Below are 17,820 nucleotides of genomic sequence, written 5' to 3' on the forward strand. Positions count from 1 at the left end.
CTTGGTACATTTGATCACCTTGGGCACGTTTGATTGAACAACTCTAGTTATACGAGTTGCTAGAGTTGTAAATAAAACATAATGTATTTCATAAGGCCAAATTAAACAAATATGTGTGGTTCCGGTTACCCGACCGTCCCAAGTTTTTACCCCTGAACCTAAACTTGTTTTTGACTATTTTCAAAGTCAGTTACCGTATTTTGCCGAATATTATGCACACTTTTTTTCAAGATTTTCTTTTATGATAAGAGGTGCATAATATACCACTATACATATGGGTTTTTGACCCATTTTCCTTGACTGTAAGTTCATTCATAGCCAATTGAATACGGCTCTTGGTATCAAAATGAACTACTGTACCACATATAAATAGAGTGTCATTGATTCGATTTTCATATCGAAATCTTGATTTCATTACGGATACAGATAGTGATGTTCCAATCATTGATTAAATTGAAAATCAGTCGATTGTTGGCAAATTCTATGCGCTCGATTATGAAAATTTTATTCCAATTAATCGGTTTTTATGTTTTGTTTTCTCAACGACTGTAGTTTTTTAAGAATATTCCTACCGTGACCTATCTATTAACCTAATTTATCGTAATGGCGGCACACATGAAAACGAATGTATCCATACCCGGGGAATAAAGCATGCTTGCATGGTCAGATAGACTTACTTTGATTCTGATGTGTAAACGAAGGATCATCCATGAAAGAGAATCTTGATGCGAGCAAAGCCATGTGTGAATTACGTGGATAAAACCGCTTTTAAAGGCCTGACTGTTACTCTGCACATGCTTATTAGATTTCAATTGCTGACAATTGATATGCTTTGTTTTTGTTTTTTTGATAAAATATTCTTCTTTCCCTTTTTTTCTTTGCTGAATTTTGATTATGCCGGATTACCATAAGTTAATGACATGAAACTTTGATATCGTATACGGAGATGTAACCGAAGCAAACGATATCCTTTTTTTTTTTTGGCGCATAAAACCTTTTAAAAATCGCATTGGCTTGAAAAATTATGAAAGGTAAAGATAACGAACAGTGATCAGTCTCATATATGTAATTAAAGGATATTAAGATAGTAAAAGAGTAACAAATACACACAGAAAATATTCATTTACACTCTCTCAGTAATAGAAACAACAAATACAAACGTAGAAAATATTTACTTACACTTTTTCAGTAGATAAATGACTTTATCATAGAATTTCGCTATGTCCGATTATAATTGATAATTTGTAAGTTACAGTAAACCAATCATCGGTTATGAAATTCTCACCGATTCCCATCACCAGATACAGGTATTTTCCTGAAATTTAGTCACAAGCTTCCTCTTGGAGGAATATAAGTACAGTTTGCATTTCAGCAGGGTACCATATTGACCTATTTTAGGGGCAAAAGAAGGTCAAACAGTTTTCCAGATATTTTATCAATTCAGAGTGTATAATGTCCTTACAGACTTTGGCATGACCAGTTTTTTGTTTACAGTCAAAAACTCCCTGACTGCCAAAAAACTGTCAGTGTTTTCTGCTTCTAGTGAATGTAGAACTACCATTTTAGTACAGATTTGTTCCAGAGAAAATCCTTCAAATGTTGATATAAGTTATGTGACAATTTGTTATTGATAAAGGTGTTACTTATTTGTTTGAATTTTCCCTTGTGTTGACTTTCTTCGTCATTTTTCCGGGTAATAGGTCATGCCAAAGTCACGTGATTCGTCACCATGTTACAGGTCCAACAGGCGTATATTGTACCGTTTGCGATACTCTTGTTCCAAGATGTCGGAATTTGCTTAAAGGCCAAAAAATATGAATTGTGTTTCTGCTAACATCCAAGACTTAGTAAAAATTAGTGGAGGTCTGTAGAAAATACTGCTTCACTTTGCCCAATACAGGTATAGATCCATTTCACACCTTGATGACATGGTATTATGCACCAAACTGAATGTATGGTTAATGACAGATGCTGTGAAATACCCTGAAGTTTGAGTTCACGTCATGAGCTTTGAAGTTTCTTTTTTCTTTCTATGTTTTATTTTTGTATTTTAAACACATCCATACAGACATACAACTGTAATCTACAATCACTCATTCACACTTAAATTACTCTGTGCACCTTCTGCATCCACAACAAGAATGAATTATATATATATATATATATATATACATATATATACACACAGGTGACTCGAGATGACTCAAACTTTAATATCTCGAAGTGAATTCATGGTCCTGATTTTTCTCTCTATATAACTAAGCAAATTTACTACCGATCTCTCATATGTTCAATCACTCAAAGTTCTTGGTCTCTCGAAGTGAACTTGGCCCCGTAAAACACATTTCATTGTTTTTCACTTTCAATCTCTCGAAGTGGTGGTAGCGTATACCGACAGTAACCCATGCGTATGATTATTTCTGCTTGGACCTTACCTTGATTTTGTTGACTGTCAGAGGCTAGTATGGTCATGGTAATTAGGTGTTTACATAGATGGTGCATATATATATATATATATATATATATATATATATATATATCTATACACACGCACACACATATGTGTATATATATACACACACATATACATATATATACATGTATACATACATACACACACACATTCAAAGATATAATGCTCATTTACCAAGCATTTTGGATTTGCTATGAAATACATTTTGATAATATTTTTCTAAATTTCTATAGTATTGAAACAAATTAATTGCATCCGACATTTTGGGTTTTGAGCCCTGTGATCTGGAGTAATAAATGTGCTTTTTTGCTAACAAAAGAACATTTTCCAAGCAACTTCCATCAATATTGCATAGTAACACAATTCTTTTTGTGATATAATCTTTTTTAAACGTATATTGTACCATTTCACAAAATCTCTCCAGAAGGCAGATACATAAACACAGTCATAAGAATATGAGTGACTATTTCTCTTTCACTTTGGCAAAATGAACACAAGCCATTAACCACAAGTTTAAAGTTGTGAAGGAAAGAGTTTGTAGAGCTCTATATAACACATATTAAGTATACGGTATTGAAAATGAATTAATTTCATTTCTTTTGTGCATAATGATGCATTCTTATGATAAATTCCCAACATTTTTCTGATTGAAATAGTTTTACTGAGATAAAATTCCCTCTTTGAAGTTTCAAAGAATTGTTTTGACTGACTATCAGGGTATTTCTCAGTAATTTACACAAGATCGTAGGCTTCGTAAACAAAATAAGGACTTATGAGCTTCCATCAAGTAATCCAGTAATCCATTCTTTTGTTTCAGGTTTTTTGATAATTGGAACTGTGATTGATATGGAGGATTGTTTTACCACTGATTCTACCTATGGATCTCTAACTGGGTAAATGATCAAGCCAGTGTAGCATGTTCTATAGGGTAGAGAAAATTCAAATTACGTAAATGTCAACAGAATTTCTACCATAAATAAATCATCCAGAATCCAGTTTTATCTCACAAAGTAACATCTCATTGACCTGAGATAATAAACTTCTGTTTATTTCCACTATTTCATCCCTGTGTTGTCTGACCTGACATTATAAACTTCAGTTTATTTCCACTATTTCATCCCTGCAGTGTCATGATTCCCTGTGCTTTATATGAATCAGCACCTGGTGATTTCTCACCTCCTACTTTGAGTAAAATGGCTGTCTACTTTCTATAGTTAAAACTAATAGAATCCTTCATTAGTATGAGTGTGGGATAGGGAAATTCCACCGAGGGGACAAGATTTGTAGTCTAGGATGAGGCTTTGCCAAGTCTTAGACAGCCAATCTTGTTCCAGAGGTGGAATTTCCCTATTCCACTCGAGTAAATAATGAAGGATTGTTTTTCTCACATTTTACCCACAGTTTAGAGCTTTGAGAAAATTCAAAATGATCAAACTTCTCATTTCAACTTCAATGCAAAAACTAATTAGACAGCCAGAAAGAGCATACCCAAAAATGGTTTACACTGTAAGTGTAAACGCCATTTCAAATTTAAAGAAAACAATACAAAATATTTTACTTCACCGTGTAACGTAAATCATAGAAAATATATGACGTCACAATCAAATGATGTCGCAGCAGTGTGAGACAGAAAAATCTCGCATGGCTGTCTCACATGGGTAAAGTCAATCTCACACTGGTGAAAATGTACGAAATAAAAGGTTGTGCCGTATCATGATTAATTCGATGAAACACTGCATGATGTCCCAGTTCGGTTGTGGTCGGTGAGTAAGCCAAAAATACTTCACAAAGACTATTTCCGGTTAGGATAAGCAAGTTCTGCCCAAGCTTTCCTCTTTTCTTCTTTTCAATTCATGTAAATTAACACATTTTGCTAATATTTTGCAAATTAATTTTTCTACTTTTTCTAATTTCTGATTTCACCTGCTACTTCTAAATTTATTGAGAACCCTGTACAGGTTGTTGAACTTGGTCCGTTTTGAGGAAATATTATGAAGTTAGTACAGTGTACATGATTTGTGTTTTAATTCCTCTCACAGTTTCAAAGCTATGACCTTTGTAAACAAATTGAAGATGTGCATATAGTGCAAGGAATTTGATTCTCATCTTTGATGTTAAAAATATTTACAGATTGTTGAACTTGGTCAAATTTGAGGAAATAATTTACACATATAGAACTCTTGGTTTGTCTTTCTACTGCAAATGAAGAGGAATTCCAGTTTGCAATTATGATACTTCATGAAGTGTGCATTAGAACAACAATCCAACCACTGACAACAAAGGCAAACAGTTTGATCAAGAGTAATTGTAAGATTAATAGAGATTGAAAAAAAAAACCCACACTGGCTTAACTAATCTTGGCCCGTTGTAAAGAACTCTCTTAGCTACAGAGCTGAAGCTGCTTGGAGGTGGGGCTGGGATAGACAGACCAGGATTGATCTTTTTCAATTTTTTTCAGGAAGTTGTAGTTCTGCAGCAAGGACCTTACATATGTTAACTTAATTTATCAGAGATAATTTTGGACAACCATAGCAGTGCAACCTTTAGCTTTCTGCATTAAGTAATTATGCATAGGGAACCTGGCCCTCTTTGCTGAAATATAATTCCTAAAATACCCTGCTATTTAGTATTAAGACTAGTGTAATGTAATTATGGGCAGATCACTCTAAGCACAAAGAAGTCTGTGAAGCATATTCCATTTTCTTTCGTGAGTTTCAGCAACCCCTATACTATTTAGAATATCTTAGTTCTTTCATTAAAGCACAAGTATTTGTAGAGTGTTGATTAGCTTAAATATAGAATTTATATACTTATTTGAACTCTTCAACATGCAGAGTATAAAGGTTCCTTCACAGTTGTATAGGTATGACTTTTGTTGAAGCAATTTTATAGACTTTTGAATGCTTCCATGATCATAGTTAGTTACATAAGAGTCCAAAGAAAGATTCAAAAGTAACAACAACAACAAAAAATCCCAGCAAAAGCTAATATTTTGTGATTGAGAGGATTTGCTTTTTTTTTTGTCACAGAATGCAATACAGTAGCAGCAGTTTCAGTATGTCCCTTAGTGGCAGTGACACCTTTGAGGATCACCCCTCTACCAGTGGCTGCAGGTATGAAACAAAATTTTACTAGATTTTTCTTATCTTTTTACTTGGAAAAAAAAATGGCGGGGCATTAAAATGTGATAAATTTGGGAGAATTAATGAAGGAAATGAGAAATTATATGTTTTTTTTTTCTTGTATTTACAGTAGTGACATGACACATAAAGACAAACGTAAAGCTCGAGTCAAACAGTATCTGCGGCAGCTGAAAGCTATGGTGCCACCAAAATCTGGAAGGAGGGGGAAAATGGGGACTCTAGGTGCCCTACAGCATGTGATCGGGAGTCTCCAAAAGATCCAAGGTAAAGAAAGGCCCAAGACTAAACGGCAGAATAACTAAAAGATATAGTACTGTAGCGTTTGATAAAGAAAATGGTTTGCTTGTAAGTCTTTAGGTCATCAGTATAACATTTCTCATGCTATGATTGATAGACTGGAGCACCATCAACATACCAAATATTGAAATATTCAGGTGTCAGTAGTTGGGTCGTAACATTTGACATAATTTTTCAAGCTCCATGTTCAAATACTTTTAAGTACTTCTTTATTTCAGGCTTATGTTATATGCATGTTATTTTGGCAACTTTAAAGTACGTTATCAGAAGGGTTTTACATATACTGAAGAAGGCTCATACATGTACTGAAAACAGTCTGAGATATCTAAAGTACTCGTTCTGGATGAGTCAAAATTGGCTCAAGATGAGCGAAGGCCATAATGCATTTGTACCAAGTGACAAGTAAAATTTTATGTAACTGCTGAATTTACTTTTGTTTCAAAAACATTTAAATTGTTTTTACAACCTTCAGACCTTCTGACTGAAAACCATTTTCCGTGTGTGTGCTCACTAGGCCAAAAAATGTATATATATTTTTACACCTTACCAGTTTATAAAATAGTAACTACCTCAGTCATATATATATATATGTCAACATCTGGGAGATTTTTGAATGTAATAGACAAACTCCTATCTTGAAAACTATTTTAAACACAACACTAAACACATTTGGTGTTTAAACTTAAAAAGCAAAGTTAATGGAGAATATGCTGATGTTTGTATTTATGATTTTGTTGGTATATTTAATCACAGAAACAGTTAATGTCATTTACTCATATGATGAATAACAATGCAGGCCAGACCACCTCCAAAATGTGACCTGAAAAGGTTTTGCTACTGTTGTGTATTGCAAAACATCCCTTTGCAATTTAGATAGATATTGTAGAGGCGAAGGATCGGTTATTTTTTATTAAGTTGAAAGAGACTGAGATGCAATTTCACCTTTATGTGACTTGTATACTGATTAATGACTCAAAAACTGTCAATCTATTCATGACAAGTTCATGAATGTCTTTTATGATTAAGGATACAGAATTAAAAATACATGTCCTTGTACAGTCTTTATTTGAGTAAAGTATGAAAATATTACAGGACAAGTAAAACCATTATATGTGTAGGGATGAGTGGTCATTGTATCTTACTCATCTACAGGGATGAGTGGTTGTGAATTTGTTTTTCTTGCCCTGCAACAAAGCACAATTAATGTCATGTTCTGCAATCTGTTTGAATGTTTGTGGTTATGGAAAGAAGTCTCTCAGAATCAGCATTTGCAATGGGAATTGCTTAGCATATCATAATACAATGTAAATGGAAACTTTTCTTCTTAGTGAAGATGTCAACCATCTCCGATATCTCTCCTCATTGTCAATGTTGTTGGAGTCACTAAGATCTTGATTTAGAAGGAATTGATAATCTATATTTTCCTTCTCTAAAAATAGGTGTTGCTCTCCTCATTAAAGACCTTAAATCTTGAAGTAAACAACTAAAGTAAATAAAGGTTTGGTTATTTTAAGAGTTATGATAAAATCATGGTACATAAAATTTAAACATACCAAAATTAGAAGAGATTTTAGAAAGGATATTTGCACACATATTTTTTTGTGATATATTACTTGTAAAAACCTATCACTTTATTCTTAAGCTAAGCAACAATTGTTTCCTTCCGAGATCGAAAGTGCCATGTAGGGAAAAGCATTTACCAGAGTTGTTTTTCGTAACTCATGATTGGTAGCTGTGTATACGAGGATAATTTGCGGGGGTGACCTGTAAATTGTATGAGAGTTGGCAGGTATGCTATCACATACCACATGCAAATTGCTGTATCCTGTTTCCAAGTTAATTTTCAACAAACAATTGATGCTTTAACGATATACTTATTAGCTTACCTGAGCTGAAAGCTCAAATGAGCTTTTCTGATCACCTTTTGTCTGTTGTCTGTCTGTCTGTAAATGTTCACATTTTTATCTTCTTCTCCAGAGCCATTGGGCCAATTTTCTGATTCAATCATTTTTCTGAGAGTTATGCCCCTAATGAACTTAGAATTTCGAGCCTGTAGGTCCTGTTCTTGCAGTAATGCATAGCATTATCATTCATTATATGAGGCATTGTCAAGCAATGTTGGAGTGTGGGGTATGTGAGCTTGCTCACTTCTGCTTTCTTTCCTTAATTATGATACACACTGAAGTTTTTTTATATATTTTTTTAGTTTTTTTATATGTTGTCATATCAGTGGTTTTCTGATTTTATATGTAATTATATGTCAACTGATGTATTATTTAGATAAATGCACTATGTCGATATTAGATTACGTTGTCAGAATTTATGTCTGTGTTTGTTTTAAAAAACTACAGTTTAGCGTAAATATTGTTTATTGCTGTTTCTTTCATTTCAGAGGATAAAGACAAAAGTAATTTTGGCAATTGTGATGAGCTAATGGCAGAATTAGACAATTCTGTCTTTGACAAAGATAATCAACTCAGTACAAAAGTTCTTAAGTCAGAGGTGAGAAAAGCAGGGCATCTTATACTACACAAAATACTGTATACAGGGAAATATCCGCCCTTTTTGTCAGTGGGCAAATTTAAGACTTGGACAACTGTGTCTGGGTGAATTTGAAACGGATCGAAACCGTCAACAAGTGTAGAAAGGCAAAAATAACTCGGGGTGAAAATAATCCTGTATACAGTAATCTACAGAATAATGATTTGGTTTATCATGGTTGTTGTTTTCTGCATAACAAATGATTTCATTGGTTAAGAGCTAGCTATTCAATGATTTCCAATGAATGGAGCATTATCTACCAAAACCATTTTTGCTGGTTGTTACCAAAATTACCCTAAAGGCTTAACAGTACAGAAAAATCACCACTTACATAAAAAGTCTTAGTCATATTGATAATCTAGAGTTCTTGGATAGTGCAGATTCAAGTTTGTTTAATTTGTAGTTCCTGAAGGTGTGATGAGTGTGCAAGTATTTCAATGTATTAAAAAGAAATATTTTCAAGAGTAGAAGGGACGCACTAAATCTTAGCAATATACAAATATTCCAAAGTTGTCCATGTTTGTTTTTCCCCGAAACATTAGGGATAGGGCAGGGCTAAAATTAGGGATTGGCGATCAAATTTTGCATGGATATAAAGGGGGGGGGGGGGTATGAAAAAAAAAAAATCTCCAGAACAGCATGGCCTTGTTAGTGATACAGTTAATTCTCGAATCCACTCAATTCATAGCTATTTTTGTTATAATGCCACATTTTTCTAAGAACGTTTTTCCTATTACTTAAAATTCTTGTTAAAGCGCCAAATTAGCTATCGCCATTTGCCACGGTATTTTTATTACAAAAGTATATTTCAAAGTGTTAAATTATCTCGATAAACTGCCATGGGTGCACATGATCAGTGATGCAGGAAATTGGTCATTATCGACCCCCCCCCCCCCCCCCCCGGGCGTAGACCTGGACAGAAGGTACCCAGTATTAAATAAACAAGATAATTACTTAATATGTCCTAGCTGTAGTCTTGTTGTTTTTACCTCATTGAAAAATATTTCAGTTTATCTATGGCTTCGCCACCATAGATGTTTCTGTTGAATTTCTAAGAAAAGAAGGAAATTTATGGGAAAAGTCCATAAAAAGGAGGACAATGGGTGATATTTTGGCTGCAAAGGTGAAATACTTGTTGATCTTAGTCCAGTTAATGACCTACCAGGAAACATCCTCGTGGTGTGCTAAATACTGACACTGGACAAGGTTTTTAAATAACTTGAAACATACTGTGTATATCTGCCCTGTATGTGTATTGTTTTGAAATGAAGCCTTATTATTGATAAAACTAATTTAATCATGTAAGAAAATTTGGGGGGGAAATACGAAATATTTTTACATGAAGTTTGTACGTTAAAGGAAAGATAACTCTTGCATACTAGAAAAATAACTCTTTTCTCCTCAAGATGGAGGAAATTCAATTCATCACCAAATTCGTTATAACGCCATAAATTCAAAAGAACAAAAGGTGGCAGTTTATCGAGAGTTGACTGTATTGATAATACTGATATTGAAAAATTCCTATGTTGTGGATGGGGTCAAAAATTTTCAAGGGGTTCAAGCTGGTAAGAATCTTCTAATGAAGAACAGCATGGCCAAGGTGACTTGGGATAGCACTGATGCCCACGGACTTCTTGTCTTACAAGTGTTTATTTTTTTTCTGTAGCCTTTTCTAGCTGAAAATGATCAGGAAATTTCTGTATAACAGGCAATGGCCAAGAACTGCTACATTTACACTCAAAATTGTATCTTGGAGTACAAGATTACATTTGTTCATGTTTCAGGATGCAGTGCAGATTGTACTAACAGTGAATGAATTCAAAGTCCTCAAGGTGTCAGAAAACATCACCCATGTGTTTGGATATCCAGCAGTAAGTGCATCAATTCTATGATTAAAAAAATTAACAAAGGCCAACATCACCCTATTCTTATGAAAAGTTTCAAATTGCTCAAATAAACTGTGAAGATTTGTGAAAAATCCTTTTGAAAAAGCAGTGTCCAGATTTTAGCTTTGTTAAAGCTGTATGATCTGATGTTCATGTATTATATTTGTACATAATTACTTTAAAGCAGATTAATTAGTTTTTAAAGTTTTAAACTTTCCCTTAATTACATGCTTGAAAACATTAATGTTGCATTTAAAAGAAAACAGTGAAAAGATTGTTTAAAAAGTAAATGGTAGCGGGTACACATAAATTATACATTTGTCTATTAGGCGTGTATAAATAGTCCCACTCAGGTCAGGGGAATCCCAACATGAGGTATATAAACCAAATGCAATTCCAAGTCTCTTGACTTTCAGGCTGAAAGAGCTCAAAACAACGAATTACTAAGAATTATTTGATATTTTATTTCGCTTAAACTTATGGCATGGTACTGATATAACAAAATACACGGCTTTACACGGATAAGATCACTGATGATCTGAAAGTCTGCACTGAACACGTGACTGTTACTTGAAATGGCAAAGTGACAGTTGTTTGTAAACACCAATTTAAAATCAGATAATTCTGGTTAAAACAGGTCAAATAATGTATGACATATCGTACAACCTCATCAATACGTACGTGCGATGATTTAACAGTGTTTTTACAAATGGAATTTTTTTTTAAAATCCGAACCATACAACTTTAAGATGTTTTATACATGTACTAGATTTAAAAGATGAATCTTCCATAAGATAGGTATTGTATAACAGTTTATTAAGAGTAATTGAATTGTGTAAATCTTTATAAAGGAATACTTTAGATAGTTTTTAATACTGGTATATAGGCATCCAATGAAAATTTTTATGATAACCATTACAGAACAGCTGGATCAATAGAAGTATTTCTCATTTTGTCCACAAGAAAGACATAGTGACTATTAACAGCAGTCTGAATGTAGACTCTGAAGAACAAGTACAACTGACTGATCATGAAGGTGGGTTTTGCACATTTTATGACTGCATTATATAATTTCATTTAGTGAAATTTATAGTTTTAAGATTTTTAGATGGTACATGATGTAGAAGAATAGAGGGCATCTCTATATTGTATGGATTCAAGTTGGGTTAAGTCATGACCCTGTTGGCTTAGGTGGGGTCATAATATGGGTAGAAAAAATTGCTGGAATAAAGAGGATAAAATCATTTTCTGTAGAACACTAGAACCAGGTTGACTCAGATGAGCATTGTCGTTTAAACCAATTTATTGCAGGTTCTGTGAAGAGCAGACAGTCAGAACAAGAGAAATCCTTTCAAGTCAGAAAAAAATTCTTCTTCAGAATAAGGTAATTATTAAAAAGTTGTTGCAATATTAATAATCACGGTGAAAGCAAAGTTCCTCATCTGGAGATTTATTTCCATTGACCCCTGTCCATGTTTATTACTTTGCATACACCAGTTGTGTATTTGGATTTTACAAACAAACATGACACAACGCATTCTAAGATGATGGAAATTTTAATTGTTGCAGCTGGGTCATACCTTGTATTAAGGAAGAGTGAAAATAGAAATGGATCATTTTAAAATCATGTCTTGAAACATTGGGCCAGAATCGAGAGAAAGTATTGCAGTTGAAAGTGTGAATGAATGGAAGTTTATTTGGCATGGTGCCTTAGTTTATCACAAATGAAGGTACGGAAAGATTTTAGTATCGAGCAAAACTCAGACGGGCCTTTGCGAAACGGAAGGCTATAAAGGTAATGCATATGTGAAAGGAGAAGGACAAAATCGACAAAAGATGATCTCTACATACTGTCACTGAAAGTTCTACAAACTGAATGGGTACCGCTGTTTTGTTCAACTATCAGTACCCATGGTTGTGTTTCACTCTTCGAGAGATGAATTAATAAATTTAAAGGTTTTGTTAAGCAGTGCTTGAGAAACTTGGAGAAAGATTGATTTAGTATCTTGCATTAGATCATTGAGCTGATAAAACATATGCATAAAACTAGTAGATAGTCAGTTTTTTCCCAAAGATTATTAAACCCTGGCAAGCTATAGAAGATAATGCACACATTATGTTTATAGACATTTTGCAGTAGGATCTTGTGCTAAATTTATAAGTGAGGAAAACAATGCCTGTATTTGTAGAGCACAATTTCTTTCAGTGGCGCTATTCAATGTCGTTGTCACCCCCCCACCCCCCCCCCCCCCCCCCCCCACCCCCAACCCCCCCCCCCCCCCCCCCCCCCCTATTCAAAGGAATTTAAAAAAGAAAAAAGAATCATAAATATTTCTCTGAAAGATAAACTCTTTGATAAAAATTGCTGATGGAGTTGGATAAAATTATTCGTAGTGCCTGTTATACCAAAGACTATGTATTTGGTGATATACATGTATGTATACATGTGCCTGTACAAGCGAATAAAATAATATTTCTGTTCAGCTGTCAGTATAGAATGAAATATATTAAATGGTGGGTGATACTGTACTAATTGATACAAATGTCACATGAATGGAAAATCATTTCCTTGGGTACAGCAAAACACATCAAATCATAGGTGTATGACTTAATTAAGATGTTATAAAATGTAACAGAATGTCAAGTTCCTATTTATCCCTATATTTTCCTATAAAATTGAAGGTTCCTTTATTTTCCCTATAAGTCATTAAAATCCTTATAAAGCTTTATATATATCCAAAAAAAATGACAGTCCTATTTTCAAAAATGATAAAAAAAAAAAAAAAAGAGAAAATAAAACCCTAAAAAATCCAGGAGCTGATGCCAGATTGATATTTAATTGGATTGTTATGAAAAGAATAACTATGATGATTGTATAAGAACTGTCTGTTGGATGGAAAACTGTTCACATCTAAAAGAATTTCATCTTTGTTTATGTTTGATATTATTTCTTCCCCAGTAGATACTATGCTTGCTAGATTTTTATGCAGAAACAATAAACTTTTATACAAATTCTTTAATAAACCCCCCACTTATTCCTTTAAATCTGCTGTAAAAATCCCTATATTTGCCCTATAAACTGCCAAAAAAAATTCGATAATCCTATATTTTTTAGACCAAAAGTGGCTTGACACCCTGCAAATATGTAATTATGAATGTAACAAAAGTATCAGTGTTTGTCTCTGCATTCCCCTACACAATAAGATATTTAATGTAAATATAACAAGGCACTGGTAAAAAAATTATCAATAAAGACAATTTCCTAAATTCTCCCACTCTCCATGTAGTGACCATCTTTGATAAATGAATATCACGTCATTAGTATTGGTATACAATTTTTTGATTAACCATTATTACAAGGTTTTTAAGAAGTATCTTCAATTCAGGAACACTAAGATGATAACATGCAAGTTTTTTTTGGAATTTTGTCTCCCCCCTCCCCCCCCCCCTCCCAGGGGTGGGGCAGATTTGCTGTTTTATCATTGAAATATTTACTTGCTACATCTTTAAAAATAAGAATTTTAAAATGCCATATTTAGCTGGAGATTCAATAAAGCAGTGGAATTATATAAATTTTCATTATTACTTTAAAACCTGTATATCTATATTTACCACATCATTGTAGGAACTACAAGGGTTTACAGCAGACAGGATTCAGTTTAGTCAGGCCAGATAGGTTTACCACAGTGCAGGCCAGTATAGTAGTCAGCTTTGGACAGAATGGTAGCATTACAGAGTCCTTACCCTCCTCACCAACATCAGGGGACACAGAAAGGACGGGAAGAAAGTGTATCTACTTGGAATGTGTCCCACTACAATCACTTTATAATGGTAGGTGTCTGGTATCACCTTAAGAATACACAGTATGTCTTCAGTGTAATAAATCTCTTCTACTTCTGTGTTGTCCACTACTCTTGTTTTGATAAATCTCTTTCAAGTTTTAGGGTCTAAGTTAAGTATACGTGTACAGTGTATATACAATTGTATTGGAAGGAGACCTTATGTATTTCTAGAACTACAATTCATCAAAGCGTTATTAAAGCATCCTCATATTGTGGCCAGTGATTTATTTCACCTTGTGGTTAGGGCTATGATAGAGATTCAAAGAAAGAAAAATCTTTCTTATAAACAAAAAGCTTGCAGTTTTAATTTTGATATACAAATATCCAAATGTAATGTAGATTAAGGTATGTGAAAACTATGGAATGTGATAGAAAAATTTATTCTCTTCAAGAGCAATGGAACTTGGATGAATATTGTAGTTTATGGGCATCTTGATCTGAAATTTTATTTTGAGTAATATTTTCATGTATATAATATACATAATGTATGTCTTGTAGTGGAAAATGTACAGTTGGAAAACCAGACCTTTTATTTGAGGCACACCATGTACTGTAGTTACAGTTGTATGCATCCAAAGTAAGTAGCATATTGATATTTCTTGACAGCAGAAAAATGTTCTCATATCCCTATTATTGTCCCAACTTGATAAGAAATGAATTTGATAGTTTTTTGTATGTTCATAATGACATGAAATTAAAATGAAAATTTAAAAAAAAAAAAAGAAGATAAAGTTTGTGAATTTTCATTTTTAGTGCCATTCCATTGTTGGGGTACCTGCCACAAGACATGAATGGAATGTCAATATTTGATTTCTATCACAAGGATGACACTGAGACATTGTACAATATATATAGAGAAAGTAAGGAAGACCCAAATTAACCAGTGTTTTATTTTCTGGAATATCTATGGAAAAAAGAGAGAATTAGAATTTGGAAATTTGTAGTTGTAGCACATAAAGGAGCCACGTTTAAGAGTAAACCAATACGCCTGAGAACAAGAAATGGAGACTGGCTGACTGTGGAGACCGAGTGGTCCAGCTTTGCTAATCCTTGGTCACACAGACTGGAGTTTATCATTGGTCAGCATAAAGTGCTCAAGTAAGCAGCCATGTAAAATACATGTATATGTACACTGTATCAGAAGCTCGCACAATATATAGTGTGCATGCACTTGCGATTACATTACAAGATTCTCGGCTTAGATAACGGTTGCAAGTAATTAAAATTGATTAATCTATCTTATAGTATTAAGAAATGCTTGATCATGAACACTAACTTTATATTCAGTGTTTTCAGATCTAAGGAAGAGTAGATCATCTGTGTTTGATGATGGAAAAATAAATATGTACATACAGTGTGAAATTGTTCTAATTCCTTGCATTTATTTAGACCACCAGCTGATGGCAATGTGTTCAGTGAATCGAATCGTCCTTTGATTATACCAGAACTAAGTGACCACCAGCAAAATTTGCAACATAAGATTAGACAAATGCTATTACAGGTATAAACAAAAACAAGAGCAAACAGAGAATGGGCTCATTAAATACTGTAAAAGTGGAAATTTGTAAACACTCTTTACACTAATGACATGTTCACGTAATAAGCATGTAAATTTTTCCCACGTGCATAGCTATAAATATTTGATATAATATGGATGCACAGCCCTACAGACACAATGTCTACAGTTAATGACTGCCCTACAGACAGACACAATGTCTAAAGTTATTGACTGCCCTACAGACAGACACAATGTCTACAGTTATTGACAGACCTACAGACAGTCACAATATTAACAGTTATTGACAGACCTACAGACAGACACAATATCTACAGTTATTGACAGACCTACAGACAGACACAATATCTACAGTTATTGACAGACCTACAGACAGACACAATAATTAGAGTTATTGACAGACCTACTGATAGTCACAGTGAGTTACCACATATTTTCCCCCCATGGGTAATGTACGTGAGAAAACTCACACTTAATCCCCAGTATAAATAACCACATTTACTGTACGTACTTTGAATTACTAGTCATAATCTTGCATTGAAAACAAATATCTATTACATGGATGGCTTAGCCTTACTTCAGCAGTACATAATAATGATTTAACATCTGAAATTGAATTGATCTTCTTTTGTAGCCTGTAAATGAGAAGAGCACGCCGAGTCTTCAATCTAGAATTCATTCTTATGACCAAGTAATTTCAGGTTGGTTGCAATGTAATTAAATTCTTTAAAGTTAAATTATTGGGCTTCAAAAAGTTGATTTTCTGGTTCTCAGGTCTGCCCACACAGGTAATTATAACCCACGCAATGAAGTTGTGAAGGGTATAATGTTTTAGACCTGTCCGTCACTCCCTTTCTAGCACAACTCCTCTGAGGCCGCTTAACAGAATTTTGTGCACCTTAATTAGTGCATCATGACTTACTTTAGGGCTAAAAGTAGATCAAATAGTTTCCTGGACTTTTTATCACCATAGATATTTTTGTATACATATTGCACCGACATTTTGTTTCAGCCTTGTTCTCAGAGAAATACATAATCAGTCCACACATCAGATGGATTGGTGCACCATGACCCACTTTAAGGCTTTTCCATTCAGAATGTGTGTTTTAATAATTCAGAGTGCAGAATATGCTTCCAGGTTGAATTTCACTGTCCAACGGGCGTATATTGTACCGTTTGTGGTACTCTCGTCAGCTCTTACTCAAATAAGCTTTTCTTATTGAAAGTTTTACTTCTTTTGCAAAAACTGTTGTGTTAGTTTCATGCCAGATAAAGGAGCCAAGGCAGGGCTGCACACAAAACTTTTGAGGTTTAAACTTTTACGTAGACAAATTTTTTCTCAAACCCTAGCCTCTATGAGACATGTGTCCATTGTTCATCAGAATCAAGATTGAAGCAAATGAAGTAATGTTCCATAATAAAAGTACTTCTGTTTTACAGAAGAACTAGAGAAAGCAAAAAAGAAAACCAAACAACAAACAGAAACATATGAAGACAGGAATGCTGAAGTATCTGTATGTACTAATAATACAATGTATGCACTAATGATACAGTGATACATGTTATTTTTCTCCTTGGAAAGAGACATTGTTTTTGTACTTTCTGTTTGTCCGTCCATCTATGTGTCACAAAATCTTGTAAATGCTTTTCCTCCTATATGGCTTATCTGATAAACTTGAAACTTTATTCAATGCTTCATTGCCATATGTAGATGTGCATATTGTTGGGACTGGAGGATCCAATGATTTTCCTAAAAGTTATAATGGATCTAAGAGGGATGGAGGATGTAAAATAAGCTTGTGAACACTTCTCCTATATGGCTTATCCGATAGACTTGAAATTTTGTACAATACTTCAATGCCATTTGCAGATGTGCATATTGTAGTGACAGGAGGATCCAACTGTTTTCCTTAAAGTTATAGTGGATCTGAGGGGTGGAGGGTGTAAAATAGTTAGTGAACACTTCTCCTATGTGGCTTGTTGGCATTCATAATGTTTATGTTTCTGCATGTGCTTTCTCCTCCATACCATGCAGTATATTGAGGGGAAAAGGTTTCCAATTTGGGGAGCGTGGAAAATATTTGTTTTTCACAAAAACAATCTCTAGTTAAAATGATACAGT

The 17,820-nt window shown here is 33.9% G+C and overlaps 1 protein-coding gene across 3 annotated transcripts in view; it reads left to right on the forward strand.

Moving 5' to 3' along the window:
• LOC125647899 (uncharacterized) overlaps positions 1 to 17,820 on the forward strand; it is a 34,002-nt gene that overhangs the window by 2,860 nt on the left and 13,322 nt on the right. For 2 of the 3 annotated variants that reach the window (XM_048874736.2, XM_048874746.2), the window contains exons 2-15: positions 3,291 to 3,366; positions 5,503 to 5,586; positions 5,726 to 5,880; positions 8,306 to 8,415; positions 10,239 to 10,325; positions 11,262 to 11,376; positions 11,652 to 11,724; positions 13,966 to 14,171; positions 14,681 to 14,759; positions 14,936 to 15,042; positions 15,127 to 15,280; positions 15,572 to 15,683; positions 16,333 to 16,399; positions 17,139 to 17,212. In XM_048874736.2, the coding sequence (XP_048730693.2) occupies positions 3,320 to 3,366; positions 5,503 to 5,586; positions 5,726 to 5,880; positions 8,306 to 8,415; positions 10,239 to 10,325; positions 11,262 to 11,376; positions 11,652 to 11,724; positions 13,966 to 14,171; positions 14,681 to 14,759; positions 14,936 to 15,042; positions 15,127 to 15,280; positions 15,572 to 15,683; positions 16,333 to 16,399; positions 17,139 to 17,212 (1,470 nt within the window). In that variant the 5' untranslated portion in view covers positions 3,291 to 3,319. The remainder of the gene's footprint in view (positions 1 to 3,290; positions 3,367 to 5,502; positions 5,587 to 5,725; positions 5,881 to 8,305; positions 8,416 to 10,238; positions 10,326 to 11,261; positions 11,377 to 11,651; positions 11,725 to 13,965; positions 14,172 to 14,680; positions 14,760 to 14,935; positions 15,043 to 15,126; positions 15,281 to 15,571; positions 15,684 to 16,332; positions 16,400 to 17,138; positions 17,213 to 17,820) is intronic. The other variant, XM_048874757.2, reaches the window with a different exon arrangement.

Source organism: Ostrea edulis, chromosome 1, assembly GCF_947568905.1.
Source record: "Ostrea edulis chromosome 1, xbOstEdul1.1, whole genome shotgun sequence".
Classification (NCBI taxonomy): Eukaryota; Metazoa; Mollusca; class Bivalvia; order Ostreida; family Ostreidae; genus Ostrea; species Ostrea edulis.